The following is a 25,336-nucleotide window of genomic DNA, read 5'->3' on the forward strand; positions in this document are numbered from 1 at the left end:
GGGTCCTTATAAGAGGAAAACAAGAAGGTTCGAGAGAAAAGGTGATGTGTGGATGGAAGGAGAAAGACTCCACTTGGCTTTGAAGATGGAAGTCGGAATCATGAGTCAAGGAATGCAGATAATTTGTCAAGGAAACAAATTCTCCCCAGGGGTGTCCAGAAAGAATGTAGGCTTTTGTTGACCCATTTTAGACCTTCACAACTTTAAGAGAATACATTTTTGTATTTGAAGCTACTCATCGGAGGTATTTTGTTACAGCAAGAGCATAAAACGAATATATTGCTTCTTGAGACTTTAGTTGAATATTAAATTATGTGTACGTAGGGTGAGACTCTGTGAGGCAAAGAACAAGTAGGGTAAGAACATTACCAGAGAATCTGTTAGCTGAATGATTCCTAAAAGCTAGCACAGGTCTGGAAGACCTTAGAGTTCAAACCAGGTGGAATAGAGACCTGGTTGAAAACCTTCATTTAGTAGAGATCTTGTAATAGTTGCTAGTGTTGGGCTAAATTAGCTCTAGAGTAAAACCTGCTTTAGGTTTACCCCATAATAGATAAAAGATCATCCATCTAAAGACTGGAAACTTTGTCTTTAAAAATGACAGTAATGTAAATCTAAATATTAAAACTCCTCAAATATATCAGCTGTTGTAAATCTTTCACAAGTGTCTTCAGGAAAAGGAAATTTTCATGGAGGCATGAATGGTACAGCTTAAAGTAGGCAAGATGTCTTATGTGTAGCTCTGTTTCTTAAAAAGAAGTGCTTCCCACAGTTTAAATATCTTTTAAGTTTTTCATAACAAGTTAATTCAGCCTTTTCCCCATTTGTATCTCTGTACAAATTATTTCCTTAAGGATAAGGTGCTGTTTTTAGATTTAACAGTTGGTAGGAAGAAACATTGACTTAATCATTCCAGCACAGAAAGATTAAAGGTGAAAGGTAGGATTGCAGTGAAGTGTTTTTGTGACCTTGTTGCATATTAGAATTACCTACAGAATTTTAAAACTCCCAAGTCTCAGTCTATCATACCCCATAACCCTTCATCTTTTAGAGTAAGACCCAGGTATCCATGGATGATTAAAATGTTCATCCAGGCTTGAAAACACATAATAGATGTGGATGGATAACTGGAATTTTTGTTCATTTTAAGCATAACAGATAAAAATGGCATTAAGTTTTTTAAATATCTGTCTTAAATTTTATTATTGTTAATAGTGCTTTTTCTTCAGCTGCTTGAAAGAAGTAGCTTTGTCTGTGTGATTTAGGTCATTTGTCTTTTATGTCTTGACAGTATGTAGTACTACTTTGTGGGTTGGTCAGGTGGATAAGAAGGCAACTCAGCAAGATTTAACCAATCTGTTTGAAGAGTTTGGACAAATTGAATCCATTAATGTAAGTATCCCTTCTTATATAAGAATTTAAGGTTAACAATAATATATAGAGGATTTTCACTTATACAAAAGAATCACTTTGGTTCCTAATTAGCCCCACAGTATCTGCCTTTAATAACTCACATCTTTATAAGGATTATTTTATTTTAATCATTTCTGTGTTTATTTCTGCTGCTATTTATCTCCCTAATTAATTTTTCTTTTTTAATGGAATTCTAACAAAATGTTCTTAAGGCTTTTGTTGCAGTGTAGTTGGCCCTTGGTTCCTTAAGTCATGAAATGTTTGGGTTAATAGGAACCCTATCTGTGATCTAATTTAATTCCATCCCCTCCCCTTTTTTTTTATAATGAAAATGAGGAAACTGAGTCCCACAGAATTGTAGTCACCTCCATGGAGCACTTAGGTGGTAGTGGAGACCCAATTGGACTTGGGATCGAAGTCTTTTACAAGCACCCTCCCTCGTCTCCCCATCTCTCCCTCTCAAAGCAAACCTGAGGCAGGAAAACCTATGTGGGCACAGCACCCCAGTAATGTGAAACAACTGGCACTCCTCAACTTGATTTTTTTTTCAGTACTTTTTGCTCCACCCAGTCTCTTTCTTTGAATATTTTCTTCTTCCCAAAGATCTGCCGTTTTTCCTTGGGGCTAATACTAAGTAATGGAATGTTTTATAGCAATTTATTTGTTTGAGGAGCCTTCTAATTTGTTAGCTCTCTGATTTTATTCACTGTTATTATACTTCTATGTCTGTTAGACCTTTTATCATTATTTACCGGGAAATTGGCTGATTTTCCTTTCTAGTCTTAGATCCTAACATTCCTTAAATTAAATGACCAAACTTGGCTTTTCCTTATGAAAACACTCTTCATATGAAATGTTTGAGCATTTCGTATACTACTTTCAACTATATATGATCTCATTGGAACCTCACAAGAAGCTGGTTAAGTAATTCCCATTGTTTATTTTATCAGTGAGGAGACTAAGTGATTTGCCTGAGTTGCACAGACAGTAAATAGATGATTGGTTGAGGGTTTCAACTTAGAGGAGTCCTGTTTCTTTTTCTACACTGTGAATGTTTTAGGCTTTTCTTATTACTCTCTTTTCTTTTTAAATTTCACCTATCAAAACATAATTATCTGCTGGAGTCCTTAATCATATAACCTCTAATTTTTTTTTTTAACATTTTATTTGTTTGAAAGAGCAGGGGGAGGTGGGAAGGGAAAGAGTAGAAGGAAAGAGAAGCAGACTTCTGCTGAGCAGGGATCCCTATGCAGGTTTTGTTCCTGGGACTCCAGGGTCATGATGTCAGCCAAAGGTAGAAGCTTAACTGACTGAGGCACCTACACACCCCTAACCTCTGGATTTTTTTTTTAGTTTTCTTCTAGCTGAGGTGTTAGAAATGTGTTGACACTTGAAAGAATATGGATGCCCAAGACCCCTAGATTCTTATCAGAATGCCACAATTTATAAGGTGATTCTAATGCAAAGTCAGGAATCATTGCTCAGAATGGATCCTGAATCCAAGTAGCATTTAGATCGTCATTACTTGTGACATTTATAGTCTTGCTTGTTCCGTAGTCATTTGGGCATTAGTTTGCCTTATCTTCTTCCCTCTTGCGTATTAACTTTTAGGAGCGTCGTACTTATGAATTATAGGCACTGAGTAATTTTGTGAATTGAAGTGTATTGAATGGCTAATGATAAAATCTAGGATTTGAAAATTTGATGGAAAATTTATAAACTTTTCACTTAGTCTTGGGGGAGTTTGAGGACTGAGTAAAAAAAAGTCTGTTCGATTTAGCACTTAGTAGGTCATTAATGAGCTTGAAGAAAAATTTTCAGTGCATTGATAGAGTTAGGCCTATCTTGCAAAAGAGGAAGAAGTTTCTAAGGGGTTTAGATAGATTTCTTTTTTGAGAAGTTTGGTATTAAGTTTAGAAAGTAGCTCGAAGTGAACTCAGTGAAATTAAAAACACTAAGTCTGTTTTCTTTTTCTTGTGTTAAAACTTTTGTCCAGAAGCACTTGGGCAAAATTAAGTTTTATACAACTGACAAGTTTTACCATTTGTTTTAAATTGTAGATCTTATATTAGGGATAAGATACTTCTCCCAAACAAAAAAAAATCTTTCTCCGTATGCCACTTGGAAATATTGAAATACTTTCAATTTTTTAATATTGTATGCTTTCACATATGTTGGCCATACAATACTGTTTTCTTTTTATCTGGTGGTATCATTTACATGTCATTTTACTTTTTTTTTGTTTTAGGAATACTTTGATTGACATCTGATACTCAAGATTTTGTTCATGTTATGACTTAGAGTGAGACCCAACTAGGTTTTTTTAATTCTTTTAAAACTAAGTAGTCATTTGTACATGGATTATACCAATAAGCAGCCAAAGGAAGAGAAGGGAAAAACTATTCAGTCTTAGTAGTCAGTGATCTGTTTCATTAAACCATAAATGTCAGAATGAATACCTTATTTTTACCCTTTCTAAAGAAAAAAATTTTTTTAATAGATGATTCCTCCCAGGGGCTGTGCTTACGTCTGCATGGTTCATCGACAAGATGCTTTTCGGGCTCTTCAGAAACTTAGTTCCGGATCATATAAAATTGGGTCCAAGGTCATTAAGGTGAGATTGGAGGGGAGGAATCCATGCTCTTGTTTTATTGGATTATTAAAATGTTCCTATAATTGATTCATCATCTTTTTTAATGTTATGGAAAAACTTCTAGAAAAGTTTATTATTTCAGTATTGTTGAGTTTTCTTTCTTTCTTTCTTTCTTTTTTTTTTTTTTTTTTTTGATGAGTTTTTATTTTTAAGTAATCACTCAACGTGGGGCTCAAACCTATAACCCTGAGATCAAAAGTCACACGATTCACCAACTGAGCCAACCAGACATCCCAGCAATTTTATCTTTCATTCACTTCTAACTCCCAATGCTTCCTATTCATACCTCTTAATTATATAATTATTATTTTCTCCTTTTTAACATCTTGTATTATACAACCAAGGCCACTGTGAAGGGTTTATTAATAAGTATATTTTGTTTTCCTCTTAAACTGAGTGTTTATTGTATATTTTTTCATTTTTACTCCATGTGACTAAATTTACATTTTATTTCTGCTACTTGAAGAAATTTATTCCATCAGTTTCTGCAACTGAGTTAAAAACTTAAAAATTGGGCAGCCCCGGTGGCTAAGCGGTTTAGCGCCACCTTCAGCCCGGGCATGATCCTGGAAACCTAGGATCGAGTCCCACGTTGGGCTCCCTGCGTGGAGCCTGCTCTTCCCTCAGCCTGTGTCTCTGCCTCTCTCTCTCTCTCTGTGTCTCTCATGAATAAATAAATAAAATCTTTAAAAAAAAAAACTTAAAAATTACTTTCAAGGTTAATATGTATGTGCTTTGTCATCTCATGGCAGAAAGCTTCCTCTGTGTAAAGTGTCTTCTGGACTACCAAGGATTTGTTTAAATTATGATAACTGTTCTAATTATTGCTAGTGTAATTATTATTAACTAATTATTGCTATCACATTTTTATGGTGAAAGTAGATTTGGATTGTTTCCGGAAATGTGCTTGGGATTTTTTTTGTTTGTTTGTTTTAGTAAGAACTGGAAATAAATCCTGTGGTATAAATGCCATTGCTGTCTAATGCAGGCTTTATTTTAAAAACAAAACAAAAAGAAAAAAATACATGGAAAAACTTCTTGGCTGCTATTATTTTTCTTTTTCTTTTCTTTTTTTTTTTTTTAAGATTTTATTTATTCATAAGAGACACAGAGAGAGAGGCAAAGACGTAGGCAGAGGGAGCAGCAGGCTCCATGCAGGGAGTCCAATGTGGGACTCAATCCTGGGACTCCAGGATCATGCCCTGAGCCAAAGGCACGTGCTCAACTGCTGGGCCACCCAGGCATCCCTCCTATTTTTCTAACATTCAGTTGCTTGTCCAACTACTTTTCTTTATGTTTACATTGTTTACGTATAATTTTCTAGCATCCAGTTGCTTGTCCAACTTCTTTATGTGTTTACATTGTTTACAATATAATTTTGAGCGTTTTCCTTGTTTTCACAGTATAGCTGAGCTTTCTTTTTTTTCCCTCTTCATTCCTGATAGATTGCTTGGGCTTTAAACAAAGGTGTAAAAACAGAATATAAACAATTCTGGGATGTGGATCTTGGAGTTACATATATACCGTGGGAAAAAGTTAAAGTGGATGATTTGGAAGGTTTTGCAGAAGGAGGCATGATTGACCAGGAAACTGTAAATACTGGTAAGAACACTAAGGGTAGTTTTGTTTAAAAAAGTATGCTTAAAAGATTGTAATTGATAAGAGTTGTGCATGATAAGGTGAGTTGTACTTATTTTATTTCCTGGATTCCACCCCCCAAAAAGAGAAAAAAAACTGAAACACTGCTATTTCCAGATTACATGCTTAATGTGTCTTATTTCCTAAGTGTCACAATATATAGTATTTAGAAGTCTGTTAATGTAGCATTTTTCCTGTTATTTATTTATTTATTTGTTTGTTTGTTTATTTATAAAGATTTTATTTATTTATTCATGAGAGAGAGAGAGAGAGAGGCAAAGACACAGGCAGAGGGAGAAGCAGGCTCCATGCAGGGAACCTGACATGGGACTTGATCCCTCATCTTAAGGATCACGCCCTGGGCTGAAGGTGGTGCTAAACTGCTGAGCCACCCGGCGTGCCCCCTGTATGTTTTTTAAAACAAGTTTTACTCCTTTAGAAAAAGTTGTGTATGTGGAGGTATGTAACCCAAGTTAGAGTAATTACAAGTATGCAAGAAGGAAATAACAATATAGTGGTATTTGCTGTCTTCCTTGAATTTAAATAATAACTAGGGACTTAAGTTTCTTTGAAGAACTTCCTTGATTATTTTGATTAGTATCCATGTTGAGAATGGCAGGAATAGAATCTTAGAGAGCTATAGTTCCTATTCATGCAATTCTAGAATGCTTATAACCAAATGATCTTAGGTTGATAAATTATAAGAAGAGAAAGCAGGGAAAAGGGAGAGAGATCAGCAGTATGGGTGTGGAGCTATTGCAGTTTTACATGAAAAAAATCTAATGGAGAGAATAATATTTAAAGGAGTGAGAAGTGCAGCTATCTGGAGAAAGAGCATTCTATGCAGAGGAATAGTATGTGCCAAGTCTATTCAAAAATTGTGAGACCAGTGTGGTTTGAACAAAGTTAGTGAGGAATGAATTGTTGAAGATAAAAGTCAGAGATATGTACAGAGTCATATAAAGTCTTGTTTAGTCATTATAATGACTTTGATCTTCACTCTGAGAGAGATGGAAAACCATTGGAGGAACCTTGGGAGCTTCTTTTATTTTTGCATAGCTGTGTTTTCAGAAAGATATTTCTTTATTGAGTTAATAACCTTCCTTGTCGGTCTCCCTTTGTACTTTGGGACATAATATAGAATAAGATTGGATCTTCTTATATCAGATAGCTTTTGAGATGTATATCTATTCTATCCTCCTAATTGTTTCCTCTAAATATTTTAGTATCTTTCATTTTTGTCTCGCTTCATGCTTCTTTGGACTCCTTGGTTTCTCATCAGACTTAACTGGGCAAAGCCTAGGTTGGCATCTATAGTTGTGGACACATCTTAAAGATGTGCCAAGGTAGATGAATAGATGAAGGATGTAGAGATGAAGTAAACATATACATAGAAATAAAACTTTTGCAGCCATCCAGAGGAAATCAATTTCAAATGTTTTGTTTAGAGTGGGAAACTGTGAAAAGCTCGGAACCTGTTAAAGAGACAGTCCAGACAACTCAGAGCCCAACTCCGGTTGAAAAGGAGACAGTGGTCACAACCCAGGCAGAGGTTTTTCCTCCACCTGTTGCCATGTTACAGGTTAGTAGTGGATCTTTTGTTATTGTTAACATGTTGTCTTACATTTCTGTTTTCACTCATGTATTTACTTCATAAAGCTTGGAGGAAAAGTTATTGAAAATAGAATAAATACAAGTTTAGTCAAATAATTTTGGAGAAAAAACTATTTTTAAGAAATGGTGTCATTTATATTTAAATGTTTTTATGTATTGCACAAATATTTATCGATGGTCTGCTTCTATGACATTCACTGTTCTAGGCACCTGGGATAAGGATACATCAGTGGAAAGAAAACCACACAAACTTTTGCAGCTTTTGTTTTCAATAGGGGAGACAGGAAGTGCAAAATAAGTAAGTTCGTAAGATACTATGGAAAGAAAAAGGAGTATGAGGGTTTTCAGGAGTGCTTGGATGAGTGCTTATGATTGTAAATAAAATGGTCAGAGCAGACAGTAGAATATGACATTTGAGCAACAACTTAAAAGTTGCTGAGGGAATTAACCATGTGGCTACCTGGGGGAGAATTCTCTAGGCAGAGGGTGCAGCCAGTGCAAAAGTCCTAGGCCAGGCAAGTATTTGATGTGTTCCAGGAATAACAAGTGGGCTAGAAGTGAAGGGAATGAGAGGCAGCTTAGTAGAAGGGAGAGTTTTAGAAGGACTTTGATTTTCACTCTGAGATGGGACACAGAGGATTTTGAAGAAAGGAGTGATTTGATCTGGCTTTAATGGTTTTAAAAGATCAGGTTTTAAAGGATTGCATGGCTACTATTTTAAGAATAGACTACTGGGCGTTAATTCAGGGAAACTAGTGAAGAGATAGTTGTAGCAGTCCAGATGAGAGCTAATGGTGGCTCAGACTAGACTGATGACAGTGGAGAGAAGAGGAAGTGGTTAGATAATGAGGGGTACTCTGATTGTGTGTCCAGTAAGATATTGTGGCAGGATGAGACTTGAGTTGTGAGAAAGCGAAGAGCCAAGATTTTTGGTGTGAGAAATTGGAAAGATGAAGCTATCCTTATTTGAGAATGGGAAAGACATTTGGGAGTTCTCTGTTTTGCACATATGCAGTTTGGAGCGTCTTTCAGACAATGAAATTGAGGTGTTTAATAGATTATTGATAATATGTGAAATTTAGGAAAGAGATACACCCATAGTACAAGTGAATACTTGGGAATTATTCCTAGGATGGTAAAAAATATTGATGTTTAGAGTAGAAAATAAACTTAGGAGAAACTGAAGTCATTTTGAAACTGTTACTGACATGCTTCACAGTGATTAGTTTACATACCATAGCTGGGTATTATAAACTTAGTGGGAGGTGGCAGTTTAAAATTGATCATGATAATAACTATTCAAGTAGGTGCTCATTAGTTTGTATCACTTAAATCTAAGATAGATTTTAGTCTCCATGTATACTATCTGTTGAATAGTACTTCCTTGCTTTTACTAAACCCAAGTTAGAGTAATTACAAGTATGCAAGAAGGAAAATAACAAAACAATATAGTGGTATTTGCTGTCTTCCTTAGAAAGAAATAGAAATTATTTACCTTTAGTTGTTCCAAGATTTAATCATTGCTGATGGATAAAGTGATTTATAGAAATTATTTACCTTTAGTTGTTCCAAGATTTAATCATTGCTGATGGATAAAGTGATTTATGGACTTTTTATTTTTTATCCACAAAAGATTCCAGTAGCGCCAGCTGTGCCTGCAGTTAGTTTAGTCCCACCAGCATTTCCTGTCTCCATGCCAGTTCCTCCTCCTGGATTCAGTCCAATCCCTCCACCTCCTTTTCTGAGAGCAAGTTTTAACCCTTCACAACCACCTCCTGGTAAGGAATCTTCTTTTTTTTTTTTTTTTTTTTTAAGATTTTATTTATTTATTTATTCGAGATAGAGCACGAGGGGTGGGGAGCTGCAGAGGGAGAGGGAGAGGCAGACTCCCTACTGAACAGGGAGCCTGACGAGGTGGGGCTCTATCCCAGGACCCCCAAGATCATGACCTGAGCTGAAGGCAGACACTTCACTGACTGAGCCACCCAGGTGCCCCAGTAATTTTCATATTACTATATATGCTCTACTTAGAATATCAGTCAGTTATTCATTCATTTAAAAAACTTTTTTTTTTAATTTTTATTTATTTATGATAGAGAGAGAGAGAGAGAGAGAGAGAGAGGCAGAGACATAGGCAGAGGGAGAAGCAGGCTCCATGCACCGGGAGCCCGACGTGGGATTCGATCCCGGGTCTCCAGGATCGTGCCCTGGGCCAAAGGCAGGCGCCAAACTGCTGTGCCACCCAGGGATCCCCTTTTTTTTTTTTTTTTTTTTAATTTATTTTCCTTAAGTAAGCCCTATACCCAGCGTGGGGCTTGAACTCATGACTGCAAGATCAGGTCACATACTCTACCTACTTAGCCAGCCAGGTGTCTTACAATATCATTTAAATGGTTATTTTTCCAGGTTAAAATGCTGTAGAGCATTAATTCTCAAACCTTGGCATGTGTAGGGATCACTTGGAGGGCATGTTAAAGCAAAGCGTGCTGGGCCTGGCCTCCTTTTGTTTTACTAAGACTGAGATATGGGGTAAGACAAGTATATTTCTAACAAGTTCCCAGTTGATGCAGATGGTTGAAGGATCAGCACGGAGAAAAAAAAATGGAATTCTTTTAAAGCATTGAAATACTTTCAAAATAATTTAAAATTTATGTTGAATTTTTCATATCAGAATTATCTATAGTTACCACCCATTCATTGGAAGTTTGCATTAAGTTATATAGATTGTTTCTCCTAAAAAATCATGGTTTTCATTTTGATTTTAGAAATTATAAATTATAATTTAAAATGCAAATTGAATTTGTAATATTTATTTTGACCTTACAAATTTTTGATAAAAGTTCCTGGAGTCAGCATTTCTAATTTAGAAACTGTAGATTACTTAACACACAAATATAAATAATAGCTTATATAGCTTAGAGATAGAGCTTTTAATATTAGACCTTGGAGTAGAAGAATGAGGAAGAGGCACAAGGGATCAAATGATATACTTGTTTTTCAAAGCTATTTTTATCTTTCTTTGAACTTCATGAACTCCTTGCATAATTTGAAATTGATGCAGCTCTTACAAGAATTTTATCTTTTTTCTTTGTTAAAGATTAGAAAATTATTCTTGTTGAATATTTTCTGTATTTGGAATCTGAGTTAAAATTATTTTTCCCAGAAGGTAATTTTTTTTTAGATTTATTTATTTTAGAGAGGGGCAGAGGCAAAGGAAGAAGGAGAAGATGAAGAGAGAGTCTCAGGACTCTCCGCATGGAGCACTGAGTTGGATGTAGGGCTTAATCGCACAACCCTGAGATCATGACCTGAGCCAAAACCAAGGGTCTGTTGCTATAACCAACCGTGCCACCCAGCAGCCTTTCAGAAGATAATTTTAAAGGATTATTTTAAAAACATACCACATAGAATTTGTAAAGTCATTGTCTAGCATTCATTTGTTGGAAATCAGGAAATCACATATCTTTATTTTTAGCTATTTGTTTTTGGGGTTTTTTTTTGTTTTAATTTTTAAGATTTTATTTGGGGCTGGGGAAAAGGCAGAGGGAGAGAATCTTCAAGCAGACTCTGCCTAGTATGGAGTCCGATGTGAGGCTCAGTCTCACAACCCATGAGAACATGACCTGAGCCAAAACCAAAAGTCATGTGCTTAACTGACTGAGCCACCCAGGTGCCCCATTAGCCACTGTTTTTCTAATTGAATTGAATGGTAGCTTTATATCTTAAAAATATAAGGAAACAGGTTTATATTTTGATCGTTTGACATTTAAAAATATTAAACAGTCAGTATTAAAGGTTTATTTTACTGTTCAAAACATAATGTAGTAACTAACATCCAAGGTTAATGAAAATATTTTAATCTAGTAGATAAACAGCATATATATCAAAGAAATACAATAGCACATTTTGCAGATGACATTATTGCGTATAGTGTTATCAACAGTTTGAAATACAATATTTAACTCCCCATGCAGTCATTGTGCTAACATGAAACAGGTTGCCTAGCTTGTATTAATCTTTGATTTTAGAGCATCATAGAGAGTGCCGCAGGACTTAGACAAATGAGCAAATAAATAGAATGTGATCATGATAAAGATTTCTTTGCTTCACTTAGCTTACTAAGCTAAGGATCAAATACAAGGTAGTGTTTGTAAAAGTGATTTTTAGAAATGTTTGTTTGTTTGTTTGTTTAGAGAGAGAAGTGAGAAGTGTGCCAGTGAGTCAGGGAGGAACAGAGGAAGAGAGAATCTTAAGCAGACTCCCTGCTGAGTCTAGAGCTAGACCCAAGGCTTGATCCCACCACCCTAATAAGATCATGAGACTTATTATGAAGTCAGAAACAGCCAGCCACCCAACCAGCTGAACCACCCAGGTGCCCCTAAAAGTGATTTTTTTTTTTTTTTTTAAAGATTTTATTTATTTATTCATGATAGTCACAGAGAGAGAGAGAGAGAGAGAGGCAGAGACACAGGCAGAGGGAGAAGCGGGCTCCATGCACCGGGAGCCCGACGTGGGATTCGATCCCGGGTCTCCAGGATCGCGCCCTGGGCCAAAGGCAGGCGCCAAACCGCTGCGCCACCCAGGGATCCCAAAGTGATTTTTTTTTAATAGAAAATGTATTCACAAATATGAGGCCATAGTAATGGAAGACTTTTAAGAATGTAGAATTTCATTTATAGCTATTGAAATCTTTGAATTTAACTCTTAAGCTATTTTACTTTTGGTCTCCCCGCCGTAGGTTTCATGCCACCTCCAGTTCCACCACCTGTTGTACCACCACCTACTATTCCACCAGTAGTACCAACATGTGAGTTTTCTACTTTGGGAGTTTTCTTTTTCTTTTCTTTCTTTTTTTTTTTTTTTTTTTTTATTAACCTGTTGATTCTCATTCTTATGAATTTTTAATTTTTTAAGTTTTAATTTTTTAAGTTTTAGGCAAATACTTATTTTGTTAAGTGATTTCTAAAAAATTAACATAATTATATGATAGTCATTCTATATTCATATTTGTTCTGTTGTCTCAAAATGTTATTTAAAATTGGTTTTAGTCAAAATTCAAAGAAGAGTCTCTGGGTCATCTGTGAGGTTGGTTTGTGTGTGTATTAAATGTCTTAATAAAGAGCAGGCCTGCTCAGACCGCCCTTTATTTCTTAATCCTTTATGTCGAAGAAACCGTTCCTTTCTGTATGCAAGATTCCAAACAATGGATTTGGCTTTTGCTTCTTTGTGGTATCAAATTTGTTCCTCTGTCTTCTGATTTTTCTGTATGTAGGAAGTTTTTTAGCATCAAAGGTTTGGTTAGAATGTGCTTCAGCATTTTTAGTAACAGTATTTAACTGGTTGGGTGCTACAGACTTGATACATCACATCAGGACCATGGAATTTCTTCTTCTCTTACTTTCAGTGGTGTTAAGATGGATCAGACATTCAGGTAATGGAACCTGGCCATTAAAAAAGTTTCCCTTCAAATTTTCATCTGATGATTTCATCCATTGATCATTATTGCTTTAAAATACTTTCTACCTTTGAATTTTATAATTTTTCCACATTTCTTACTTAGAATTTTTCTATTAATAAAACCTTCCTCTTACCAGCTAGTAGTAGTTAGTTGAGGTTCATTTTTATAGGAGAACCATGGTAGATGCTTAATTCTTGTCTCTTAAGTGCCGTTTTTCAGCATAATGAGTTTAGTTCTATGGGTATTTCCAGTGATATCTGGTGACTGAGTGAGAAGAAGCTTTTTCTTATTTCTCCTTCTTTCTTTCCCTTTCCTCTTCATCTCTGTCTCCATTTTTAGTGTTTATGGAATAATAGAGTTTTACTTTAGAGGAGTTGCATTCATTTTTCTTTTTGAAGTTTAGTTTGTTTTATCTTTAGACAGTAAGACCTTTCATAGTTGCTTCTCTGTCCTTTTGAGATGACTACATCAATTCTTGGAGAACTTCGTAGGTTTCTGTCCCAATACTGGTTCAATGGACTTTATCATAAAGACATTATATGTGACAGAATTTACCTACTGATAGTCCATTTTCCTTTTATTTATGAACTCTTCTCTATTTTAGTGTTTAGACAGGATTAGGATTCATCTTTGTTGTTGATTAGGAAGAATTATTTATTCTTCCTAAAAATTAGAAAATTAGAAGCCATTTTTGAATTCAGCATTCAGAGAGATTCATCCTAGAGCTTACCTCCTAATTATTTCTTTATAGTTTATTCATTTTAGAAAATTTGGGATCATTTGAATGGAGAACGAGAAATAACAGCCATGTGTCAGTACTCTGCCAGTTGCTTACACTATCTTGTTTAATTCTCATAATTCCCATGCGTGATTGCAGGTCGTTTTTTTTCCTATTCTATAGCTCCGTTGTATGCTAACTGTATGTCCAGGTAAGCTGCAGTTAAATGGGAGGATAAAACAGTTCTTAAAATTCCCAAGTAAATGATGTAACTGTATTGTGACATAAATTGGACTAAAAATTCTGATGGTTGAATTGTGATTTTATATTCCTCTCGTTCTTTTTTTTTTAACATATAAATGACATATACACTTAGGATGCTTTAAAATGGAATGTTTATTCTTTCTTTAAAATTCTTCAAAATGGGAGTGTTTATACTTTTTATTTGCAGTCCACTTTACCTCTTCTTATATAATCGGTTTCTAACCTCATTTGACAAGAAGTAGTGAAAGGACTAGTACATTATAATTTCAAGGTGATTGAACCGATTTGTATCATTGTATGTATTTGTCAGTCTACGTGAATCATTTCTATATATTTACAAATTCATGACATTCTTGGAAATTAGGATTTTTTTGTGTATTATTGGAATTTTCATCTTCAGTACTGGTCATTATTTTATTAAACATTTTCTATGAAAACATTTCCAAAAATTATTGTGTCCCTGAATAAAAAAAAAAAGCTTTCTTTTTTTTTTTTTTTTTTTTTTTTAATATTTATTTATGATAGTGAGAGAGAGAGAGAGGCAGAGACACAGGCAGAGGGAGAAGCAGGCTCCATGCAGGGAGCCCGACGTGGGATTCGATCCCGGGTCTCCAGGATCGCGCCCTGGGCCAAAGGCAGGCGCCAAACCACTGCGCCACCCAGGGATCCCAAAAAAAAAGCTTTCTAATGTAATTTAGCCTCTTCTTGATGACTTGTCATTTTGAGCATCAGTTATGATAGGTAATAGATGCCAATAAATGAAACAGTCAAACTGTAAGTAGTTAGTTTTCATAATAAATAGAGGAACCAGAAGAGAATCATTTATGTCAGGGTATCTTACCAAACAATTGGAAAAGAGAACAGAAAGCCATTTAAAACTTGAGCAAGGCCAGTGTTGGTCACGGTTAATATTAACTTAGCACATGAATTGCTTGCCTAATTAAATCTGAAATATATTTCTCATTCTTTAAACAGCTTTAGTGCAGCCACCATTATCCATGACTCCAGAAACTGTGAAAGATGTTGGATTTGGTAGTCTTGTTTTACCGGGTGGTTCTGTTGCCAGCAATCTTGCTACTCCCACTCTGCCAGCTGGAAATGTTTTTAATCCTCCAACTAAACAAGCAGAGCCTGAAGAAAAAGTACCTCATCTTATAGAGCACCAGATTTCATCTGGTGAAAACACAAGATCAGGTAAAACAAATTCCCCAGAAATACATAGTTAATTCATAAGCACTACTTAATTCTGAGATGTCATGCATTTGTAACCAGTTCAGAGCACCAATATTAAAATGTTGCAGTATTTAAAAAGAGATCACTGTCTCCTAGAATTTCTCGTAGAAAAAAGTTGGCATTCTGTTCAAGATAGAATAGATTTTGGCACCTTTCTTTTAAGACCTCTCCTACTCCTTTTTTGGCCCATTGGGACTACATAAAGTGTTAATGTCAAAATATAGTTTCATAAAATATGTATACTTACAGAAAGATAAGAATGAGCAAGTATTAGATTTGAATAACTTCTACCCAGTATTCTCCAGCTAGATCTAAAAGATAAATATGATATTTGGAAGTAGCAGGTCCTTTTTTATAGCACCATTGTTAGTATACTAAGACTCATTTGTGCTTTAGAAATATTTTTGTTAAAGGTGGAGGATGACTATAATGCCTGACAGTTTTCTTTAAATGTCCTATGTAAAGATTTTATGTAACATCCCATTTATCTTTTAATATTTAAATTTCACCATGCATGGTATTAATTTTAATTTTTGTTTAGTATCTAGTGTATCTTGATTCTTCTGGGATACACGTAGTAAATTAATACTAGGCCAACTAATTATAGCATTAGTAATTACAAATAGTTTACTTTTATAGAAGAGTGATTTTTTTGTCTGTGTTATTTTTCTTCTTTCTGTTTTAGTGATTCCAAATGATATTCCAAGTAGCTCTGCAATTTTAGGAGGACAGCCGCCAAATGTGACAAGCAATTCTGGAATTCTGGGAGTCCAAAGACCAAATGTATCGAGTAATTCTGAAATTATTGGAGTCCGGCCATCTAATGTTTCCAATAGTTCTGGGATTATTGGACCCCAGCCACCAAATATTCTGAATAACTCTGGAATTTTGGGACTACAGCCACCAACTGTGTCAAGTAGTTCTGGACTTTTGGGAGTGCTACCCCCAAATATCCCTAATAATTCCGGACTTATAGGAGTACAGCCACCGAATGTTCCAAATGCTGCTGGACTTTTGGGAACACAACCACCAGCTGGGCCTCAAAACTTACCCCCTTTAAATCTCTCTAGTCAAAGGATGCCCGCAATGCCAATGTTAGACATTCGTCCAGGACTAATACCACAGACACCTGGACCAAGATTCCCTTTAATGCAGCCTGGAATTCCACCCCAACGGGGAATCCCTCCCCCATCAGTACTTGATTCAGCTCTTCATCCACCACCACCTCGTGGTCCTTTTCCTCCAGGAGATATTTTTAGTCAGCCAGAAAGACCTTTTCTAGTCCCTGGAAGACAAAATGTAGACAATGTTCCTAATCCAGAGAAAAGGATACCACTTGGAAATGATAACATTCAACAGGAAGGAGATAGAGATTACCGGTTTCCTCCCATTGAAGCCAGGGAAAGCATTAGTAGACCTCCCCCGGTGGATGTTAGGGATGTGGTTGGACGGCCTATAGATCCAAGAGAAGGTCCTGGAAGGCCTCCATTAGATGGTAGGGATCATTTTGGAAGACCTCCTGTCGATATTAGAGAGAATCTTGTGAGGCCAGGCATAGATCATCTTGGTCGAAGAGACCATTTTGGCTTTAATCCAGAGAAGCCCTGGGGGCATAGAGATTTTGATGAGAGAGAACATCGGGTTCTACCTGTCTATGGTGGTCCAAAAGGCTTACATGAAGAAAGAGGTAGATTTCGATCTGGAAACTATCGATTTGATCCTAGAAGTGGTCCTTGGAACAGAGGATTTGGACAAGAAGTTCACAGAGATTTTGATGACCGCAGAAGACCCTGGGAGAGGCAAAGGGATAGGGATGACAGAGATTTTGATTTCTGCAGAGAAATTAATGGAAACCGTCTTGGACGAGATAGAATTCAAAACACCTGGGTCCCCCCTCCTCATGCTCGGGTTTTTGATTTTTTTGAAGGGGCCACTTCTCAACGAAAAGGTGATAACGTGCCTCAGGTTAATGGTGAAAATACTGAAAGACATGCCCAACCACCACCTTTACCAGTGCAGAATGATCCTGAACTTTATGAAAAACTGACATCTTCAAGTGAAATAAACAAGGAGAAGAGTGACACAGTTGCTGATATAGAAAGTGAACCAGTGGTAGAAAGCACAGAAACTGAGGGGACATAATCATCACTCAGTAGGTAAAAGATACCTTTTGTAAAGTTGTCATCTCTCTGTAATAGATTAATGGCTGACTGGACCATAGTTGTTCACTTTTGTCTGCCAGAATTAAGTTAATCTGATGTTCATGTTCACCTTTCTCTTAAAATAATTGTACAACTGACTTGTATAGACATTGTTCTTAATATGAACATGGTAGGTAAACATTTTTTTATTTTTCTGATAAAATATAAATGTTGCCCCCAGATTCTTTTAACTTCAAGGAAATGAATAACAGCTTGTCAGAGACTTCCTATGGAAGAAAGAATTTTTTAGATACTACCATTAGGTTGGATATGGTAATAGATATATTTCAAAATAGCAAGTGGTGGTATATCTTATCCATATCTTTAGGCTGCTGCAGAATTTTAAGGTAATAGACAAAGCTGTGATATTTTATGCAAAGACTGGCTCTAGATATTTGAGGAGCACAATACAGAGATTTTAAAAAGTGATTTTGTAAAATCTACACTATGGTCTCTGTTTCTCCAAAGTAAGTGTTTGTGATTTGTTCCTCATACTGCAGTGAGTAAAAAAGAAAAAAAAAAAAAAAAGAAAACAACATAAATATTAAAGTACGTTTCAATGTTGGGTGAATTTTGTTTTTAGATGCCAATAAAACTTACTTGTTTGATAACAGTGTTCTAGGAATTGTATTTTTTTAATCTACAAATTCTTAAAACCCTGGATCATTAGCAGCATGTGCTTAGTTGCAGAAGTTTTTTTATTATTCTTAATAACAACAATGAAGAACTGTATGGTAGAAAAACATGTACTTTGATATAAAAATCATGCAGTCTCATTAGTATGTATGTAATATCTGTATATATTTATTGTGTAAATCATATGTAGATTTTTGTTTCTCTGTATGTCTTCATGTACATACAGAGAAAAATAGTAATAGTTTAGAAAATAAAATATTCTTTAAAATCAGAAAGTTAGAGAAATTTGGCTAGTTGATAATGCTCATAGTCAAAACTCTTCTTAGCTTTTACGAAGGTAAAATAAGAAATATTGTAAAGAAATGCATTGGCGGTTTGGCAATTCTATTTTAATGTAGTTAGGCATGAAGCCAGAGTTAGCATGGAGCCAAAATTCATGTGAATGCTTGCATTGTTTTGTTTCACATTATATTTGCTATTCTGCATAGATAATGCTAGTACTAAAGTACTTACTGGTCACTTGCCTGAAGTGAATTTCTTAATTGCACAGAATGTATAGAGATGTTGGTGGATTTAAAAACACTATATATATCAGAAACAAAGCATCCACCATGTGTTTTGTAGGCTGTGGGTAACACTGTTCAGATTAGCCTCCAAGGTAAACTGAGTAGCAGAAAAATTGGGGATTGGTTTTCTATTTATTTATTTATTTTTGCTTTTAATTTTCAGTTATTTGCTGTTTGTTATTCCTTTGGGTTTTACATATATATACATATAAAACCATTGTGTTTTTTTATTCCTAATGAAGGCTTATATTTGCTCCTATGAATAGTCATTTTTGTTCCCTGTGCATTCCCAACTATTCATCATTGCTCTATTTCTCTAAAATTCGTAAGCTACAGTTGTCAAACGTGCCCAAAGTAACAATAGAAACACACCAGCCATTTAAAATTGGATTGTTTTTGCTTACCTCTTGATAAGCTTGTAAGAGCTATTTTACAGTTGGTTCCTGGCCAAAAATCAAGTCATTTCTTTTTATAGGTTCTGAACAGAAACAGTACATTGTTTTGTTATGTGAACAAGTGGGTAAGAGTGGAAATTGGGTGTTTATTTCTATAGTAATTCAGTCCAGTGATTTGAATTGGTTTCAGTCTTTTCCTTGGGATAACAGGAAAAACTGTGACATTGGTACAAAGTATTAATGTTCAGGAATGATTAGCCTTGTCCTTACGGACATTGTATTGACTGGGATTTCAAACTACTTTAGTTGCATTTACCATTATTAAAATTAAGTGACATTCACTTGAATTGAGTAGCAATAAAAATGTAAGACTCTTCAGTGACCTTTGATCCCAAGTTTTTTTATCACTTTTGGGCCTTCATGTGCAAACTTGAAAACAAAATACTTTCAGGTATTGCACTGGTTTGAAGATTTTGTGGTGAAAGTCAATCTAATCAGTTGTCAGTACTGTATCTAGAAACCCATTTTGGGAGTGTGTGACACTCTTAAAATAGTTGAATTATGTGTACTTGTTCTCACTTTGTTCTTACTTTGTAGTATAGTATTTAAGTGAAAGGGTGTTATTATTCATCCTTATAATGATTTTCCAAACTTGATATTTACATACACCATTTTCTTAAATAATGGAGAGAAACTTTGACACAGGACCCATCACATTTTTGTGCTTTTGATCCCAGTATTGTCACTAGAATGCTAGCCATTAGAAATACGCAAGGAATGACCCTAACCACTTTAATAAAATTGTTCAAAGTGCTGCAGGCAGTATCTACATTAGCCACCAAATCGATAGTGTTTTGATTTGTGACATGTTAGAGAATGATAAGACTTTCTGAGGTGTATTCATAGACTGCAGTTTGAGTAGATACTATTTTTTAAATTTTTGTGTTTTTTTGGTCTTTAAACATTTCATTAAACATTGGCTTCTGTTCATAGCGTAAATACATAAAATGCACTTTAATTTACATTGAAATTAGAAATTTATTTTACAGCAAAGCAGTCTTTATCTGCAGCATCTTGTAGGTGAAATGCTAAATTTATTGCAGTGTGTAGGGTGTACAAATGCTTAGCATTGGGAGATGGAATAGTATAAAATTATATGCTTAGAACTCTGAAAATGACTTTAGTATTTAATTGACAAAATTATTCATTATTTAAGCTCTTATATTCTTACTAGAATTTCTTTTGCCCTCATAATTTAGTTGCTTCATTAAGTTTATTGGCCATTTCACTTATAAAAGATTATAGTTTATGGAGCTATACATTTAAGGTTGTTTTGGGTAGATCAGTTTTGTAACATTTAAAAAGAAAAAGTTACCTCTTTTAATTTGAAGAAGTTTTTTTTTTGTTTTTTTTTTGTTTTTTTTTTTTGTTTTTTTTTAATAAACACTGTAGTTCATTAGACCTAAGGTGCTGTTGATTGTCAGAAGCACCATACAGGAATAAAAAATGTTTCCAAGATGACATGCCAGTAATAATAAGACCCATCCTAATTCAGAAATGTCAAAATGTAAAGTGTTTTAGAATCAAAGAAATGTGGTATTCATTATGAATTTTATATATCTATATAATCCCTTATTCATTAAGTGATTTAAAGAACATTTTGATGTTTTTTGTCATTGTATATATTTTAGATGGGCACAACTTTAAAGAAAAATTTTAATATTCAATTAAAAATAATTTTGTTATACCTTATGTGCCTTTATTATCATTACTTTATTGGGTGCTATATTAAAAAATGTCTTAAGGGCTTTTAACTGTTTCAGAGAAAGAAAACATTAACATTTTTCTCTTTAAATATTTTACATAATGTAGAAGAGAAGCAAATATCTTTATATTCGTTTTTAAGATAGGCAACATTAAAAACTAAATATTTGTAAATAGTCATAAATACTACAGTGTGGCAGAGAATTATAAATGTTTCCTTAATTGAGGATGCTGTGGTTTTATATAAAACATCTTTTAAACTGTAACTTAAAAAAAAATAAACTATAGCTTAAGTTTTAGGCACTAAAAGTTTTCTTTTCCACTTCTGAAGAGAAAAAGATGACTGCTTTTTAATGGGAGATTTAAAAACAAGATACCTTGGTTTAACAAAACTGTCTGAAACTAGAATTCAAAATTAATGGCCCAGATTGATGGTATACTTTAGAGGCATCCATATTGAAAGCAATTTGAAATATACTGTCTCTGTGGTTCTCTCCCAAGAAATGTGTAACAGAATCACCTGTTGGAGCTATTTGAAAATACCAGGAGGTTTTGGGGGAGGTCACCATAGGCTTACTAATATAGAATCCCCTGTGGAGGTAAATACTTTATATACACCTGTACACACACACCCCTCCGTGGGTGTATGTATACTTTTTAGCCCCCCACATACCACAACTTCAGATATATTAAAACATGTATATACCTAATATACCATGTACTTCAGATTCTTTAAAAAATTTTTTTAAATACTTTGGTGATCTAAAAATTATTTTTAATATTTCAGTAAAGTGGGATCCCTGGGTGGCGCAGCGGTTTAGCGCCTGCCTTTGGCCCGGGGCGCAATCCTGGAGACCCGGGATCGAATCCCACGTCGGGCTTCCGGTGCATGGAGCCTGCTTCTCCCTCTGCCTGTGTCTCTGCCCCTCTCTCTCTCTCTGTGTGACTATCATAAATAAATAAAAATTAAAAAAAAAAAAGTTAAATATTTCAGTAAAGTATATACTTAATTTGTGGCAGTTGGTTTTGGAATATGAATAGAAAATAGGGAAGTCATTATCACAGATGTTTTAAACTCATTAAAGCGCATTAAGCATTAATCTAAAAATGAATTCAAGAAAAGGATGGAAAGAGGCATATGAGATGGTTTTAGGAAGTATTTTTGACTCAAGTGAAACTTTGTTATAGGATACTTCAAAGAAAAATTTACTCGATAGCATGGAATTAAATGATTTGATTGATTATAGGCCCCTTTGGGATAAAATTGCAAACATTAAATTTATTAAGGACTAGTAATGTTACTAGTAGGACTACTTACATGTGGGTTGCACATTAAAAACTAATGCAAATCAGAGGTTTATTTTGCATGAGGTTTGCTCATACATTTTTCTTGCCCTCTACTTAATTCTCCCCTTTCTCCCTTATTTCGGGGTGGTCTTTTCATTCTTTATGTACACTTAGAATTACTTGGCCTTGTTCTGGTCATGATGCAAAATGAATATTCCAAGTAATTTGTAAACTGTACATAGTAGATCAAGGGGTAGAATTGTGCTAACTTTATATTGTGGAGGTGTTAGGTGGTTGGGATAGTAGGACGATGTATAGTGATGGAAGCGGAGGGAGCACTTAATGCACAGTGCTCACTAGATGGTAGACCGTAAACTTGGAATTTGTGACTTTGAGCCCAAAGTCACAATGAGAAATAGATGAGTTTAATGAGCCCATTCCACTTGTATGTTAGTGGCAGATACGTAGCACTTGGTTGACTTGTGTTGTTTGTCCCTTTCCAACCTCCATGGGCAGCTATTAGATTTTGTCTTATTTTTCTGCCTTTCTCAGAATTCTCAAATTCTTCTCATCATTAGCATTCCAGCCTCCTTTTGGACCCTTTCAGACAAGGACTGTCAATTGAATGGAACTGTGTTGAAAGCAGGTTGCTGCCCTTAGGCTTAGTGATTTCTAAGGTCATTTCTAGAATTTAAACACCTTGAGTCTATGAAATAAATTTTCTCTTCTGTAAAAGTTGAGGAAGCAGGAGGAACAGAGGGAGTCACTAAAACAACATTGGAACTTTAAAAAGACCACAGATTTCATTGCCATTAGGTTTTCAACACTATCTTTAACGTTTGCTAGATACATGTCTTAAGACAAGTTACTGTATTTCCAAGCACTATTTCTTAATAACTGATCTGCAGGGTTATACTTTTTTAAATTATTATTGATCATAATATTAGCTAATACTTAATGACATGTACTATGTGACAAGAACTAGAATAATTTTATTACCTGTATAAGTCTCATGACAGTCTTTTAGTATTATTATTTTAATATTTATTTTACTAACGTGAAACCTGTCACAGATTTAAACTATTTCCCAAGGTTATACAACTTGTAAATATTTGAGCAAAGATTGAAGCCCAGGTCTATCACTTTCAAAAATTAGTGTGTACCATCTACTGTAGTGCCAGACATACTTGGCAGAGGCTCACCAACTATTAATTCCTCTTCTATTTAAAAGGCAAATAAATTTGTGCAGAAAAACAAACTTGAACAATCAGTCGGTCTAAGCACCAAACTGAATTTGTGTTTTCATTGTTACAAGTATGTGTGGGGCTATCTTCTTTTCCTATAGCCAAACAATCACTTCAGCTTCATTTTTCTTAGATTCTATTTTCAGGATTTACGTTTTTCTTAAGGTTAAACCATGATATAATATTGTTAAGTCTCTTAACAATTTTAAATTTTGGAGGCAAGTTTATGTTGCATTGATACTGAATAAGATTTCTTTTTGATTACAACTTTCCCACAAATAAAATATCAAAACTTATTTTTAAAAATGTTTTAAAACATGTAAAGCAGAGCCAGTGATTGCTTGCAAATTTATATTTTAGATTGTGGCTTTGGCAGCTCCTATCTAAAATTCAGCATTTATACACTGTATGTATAGCCCAAACTTAGTACTCCGTGTTCTTGTGTGTAAAACTCCTATATTAGGAATATTCCATGCTTTGAATGAAGTAAAATATGTAAAATTGTCTTTACACATAGTAAGCATTCAGTGTTAGTCTTTATTCACCACTTAAATTCAAGTAGTTTTAGAGTCTAGCTCTGTTGTCTTTGGTGGCAGTGGATAAATTGCAGTGATTTTACTTTACTCAGATATACAATCTGATTCTAGATTTTTCTCTTCAAGTCTTCTGTTCATATCACTAAACTTAGATTCCACAGCATGTCATGGTGCTGGCCTCTGATCACCTTTTCCAGAGTCTTTGGAAAGATGACTCCTAAACATTGTGGCCATATTACTGGCTAATTCACATGTCAGGGGAATATGCTTATTAATATTTGTGAGTTATACTTCTATTTCTACTAATCTTGTCAAAGGTAATTATTATTTTGCTTATGTTATGATTATTACATGAAATAAAAAGTTCCTGCATTTGAACAATGACTTTTCAATAACAAGACTCTTGTGTTTATTACTGAACTCGGGTCAGTTTGCATATTAATAAGAATATTAGTAAAACAGAAGACTTGTGTTGAATAAAATTAACTTTTGAAAGTTTTGAAAGTAGAAAGGATAAACTATTTAAGAATTGATCTTTCTGTGGTAATTGAAATTACTTTGAACCTTTTAAATAGGAGAGGGTAGCATTTACCTAATATATCAGGAACTTCTGAAAAGTATCACATCTTAGATATGGTGCTCATACCCAGGATAAGGATTTAAGTAGTTAAACCATCAGGACTTAATTTAAGATGGTATTTTTTTTTAAATGTACTTAATGATATTTTAATTCTAGCCCTCTTTTTATCATATTATTTTCTGAATTGTTAGCCAAATGACCACAGGTTAAAATGCATTCTCATTACAGGGAAAGAAGGGAGTTGGGGTAGAGAGACTTAACTTTGTTGTCTTTGTTGTCGATATTGGACATAATGTATATTCAGAAATACACTGGTAGGATCTGTTATCTCTCTTTACAAATGAAGCAAATTCAAGGCCGTGGTTACATTTTATTTGCACAGGTGTCTGACCTCCAGTTTTGCTGACTCTGAAGTATGCTTTACTTTAAAAGATGCTGTTTTGGAAAGGTAGATTTAATTTATGATCTGTGCAGTTAGTTTCCTGCTGTAACAACATTACCAAAAATTGGGCGGTTTAGAACAGCAGAAACTCACTCTCTCACAGTTCCAGAGGCTAGAAGCCTGCATCAAGGTGTTGGCCGGGCCACGCTGTTTCTCTGAAGGCTCTAGAGGAGAATCCTCCATTCCTCTTCCAAATTTCTGGCAGTTCTCCGTAATCCTTCCTGTTCTTGACTTGTAGATGCATCACTTCAATCTCAGCCTCTATTGTCAAATGGGTGGTTTTCCATCACGTGTTTTCATATCATCTGCCTGTGTATGTCTGTTTTCAATTTTCCTCTTATAAGGACATCAGTTATACTGGATTAAGAATCCCCACTCTATTGTAGTGTGATGTCATCTTAACTATTACATCTGCAGTGACCGTGTTTCCAGATAAGGTCACATTCTGAGTTGCTGGGAGATAGCACTTCAATATATATTTTTGGAGGACACGATTCATAACAACCTCTTACTGAATTCTATAACTATTTAAGATAAGTAAACAGACCTTGAAAATTTTAGAATACAGTGGGAAGAAAGGTACATTTCAGAATGATAAGACATATCTTTATAGAATTCTATTTTTAAATTACTTTGGTTGTTAATAACAATCCTATTCAAATCTATAATACAAGTATTGCAAGCCATCAAACAC

The 25,336-nt window shown here is 34.8% G+C and overlaps 1 protein-coding gene and 1 long non-coding RNA gene across 28 annotated transcripts in view; one reads left to right on the forward strand and one right to left on the reverse strand.

Moving 5' to 3' along the window:
- Positions 1-25,336, forward strand: part of SCAF8 (SR-related CTD associated factor 8) — a 221,958-nt gene that overhangs the window by 63,488 nt on the left and 133,134 nt on the right. For 24 of the 26 annotated variants that reach the window (XR_005353701.1, XR_005353705.1, XR_005353698.1 and 21 more), the window contains exons 14-21: positions 1,292-1,392; positions 3,914-4,027; positions 5,512-5,668; positions 7,153-7,286; positions 8,952-9,096; positions 12,057-12,125; positions 14,734-14,952; positions 15,677-17,147. Coding sequence is in view for 3 of the 26 variants with exons in the window: in XM_038526406.1 (XP_038382334.1) it covers positions 1,292-1,392; positions 3,914-4,027; positions 5,512-5,668; positions 7,153-7,286; positions 8,952-9,096; positions 12,057-12,125; positions 14,734-14,952; positions 15,677-17,133 (2,396 nt within the window). In the remaining 23 variants the exon portion in view is untranslated. Of the gene's footprint in view, positions 1-1,291; positions 1,393-3,913; positions 4,028-5,511; positions 5,669-7,152; positions 7,287-8,951; positions 9,097-12,056; positions 12,126-14,733; positions 14,953-15,676; positions 17,804-25,336 lie in introns of those variants that run through there. The other 2 variants (XM_038526407.1, XM_038526408.1) reach the window with 1 other exon arrangement.
- On the reverse strand, positions 16,093-25,048 carry LOC111095840. 2 transcript variants are annotated; one of them, XR_005353716.1, is made up of 3 exons: positions 24,736-25,048; positions 16,369-16,781; positions 16,093-16,276 (listed from the first exon to the last, which is right to left on the reverse strand). It is a non-coding gene; the product is annotated as an uncharacterized LOC111095840 (long non-coding RNA). The 2 variants fall into 2 exon arrangements; XR_005353717.1 differs by having other exon boundaries at positions 16,099-16,276; positions 16,640-16,781; positions 24,736-25,046.

Source organism: Canis lupus, chromosome 1, assembly GCF_011100685.1.
Source record: "Canis lupus familiaris isolate Mischka breed German Shepherd chromosome 1, alternate assembly UU_Cfam_GSD_1.0, whole genome shotgun sequence".
Lineage (NCBI taxonomy): Eukaryota > Metazoa > Chordata > Mammalia > Carnivora > Canidae > Canis > Canis lupus.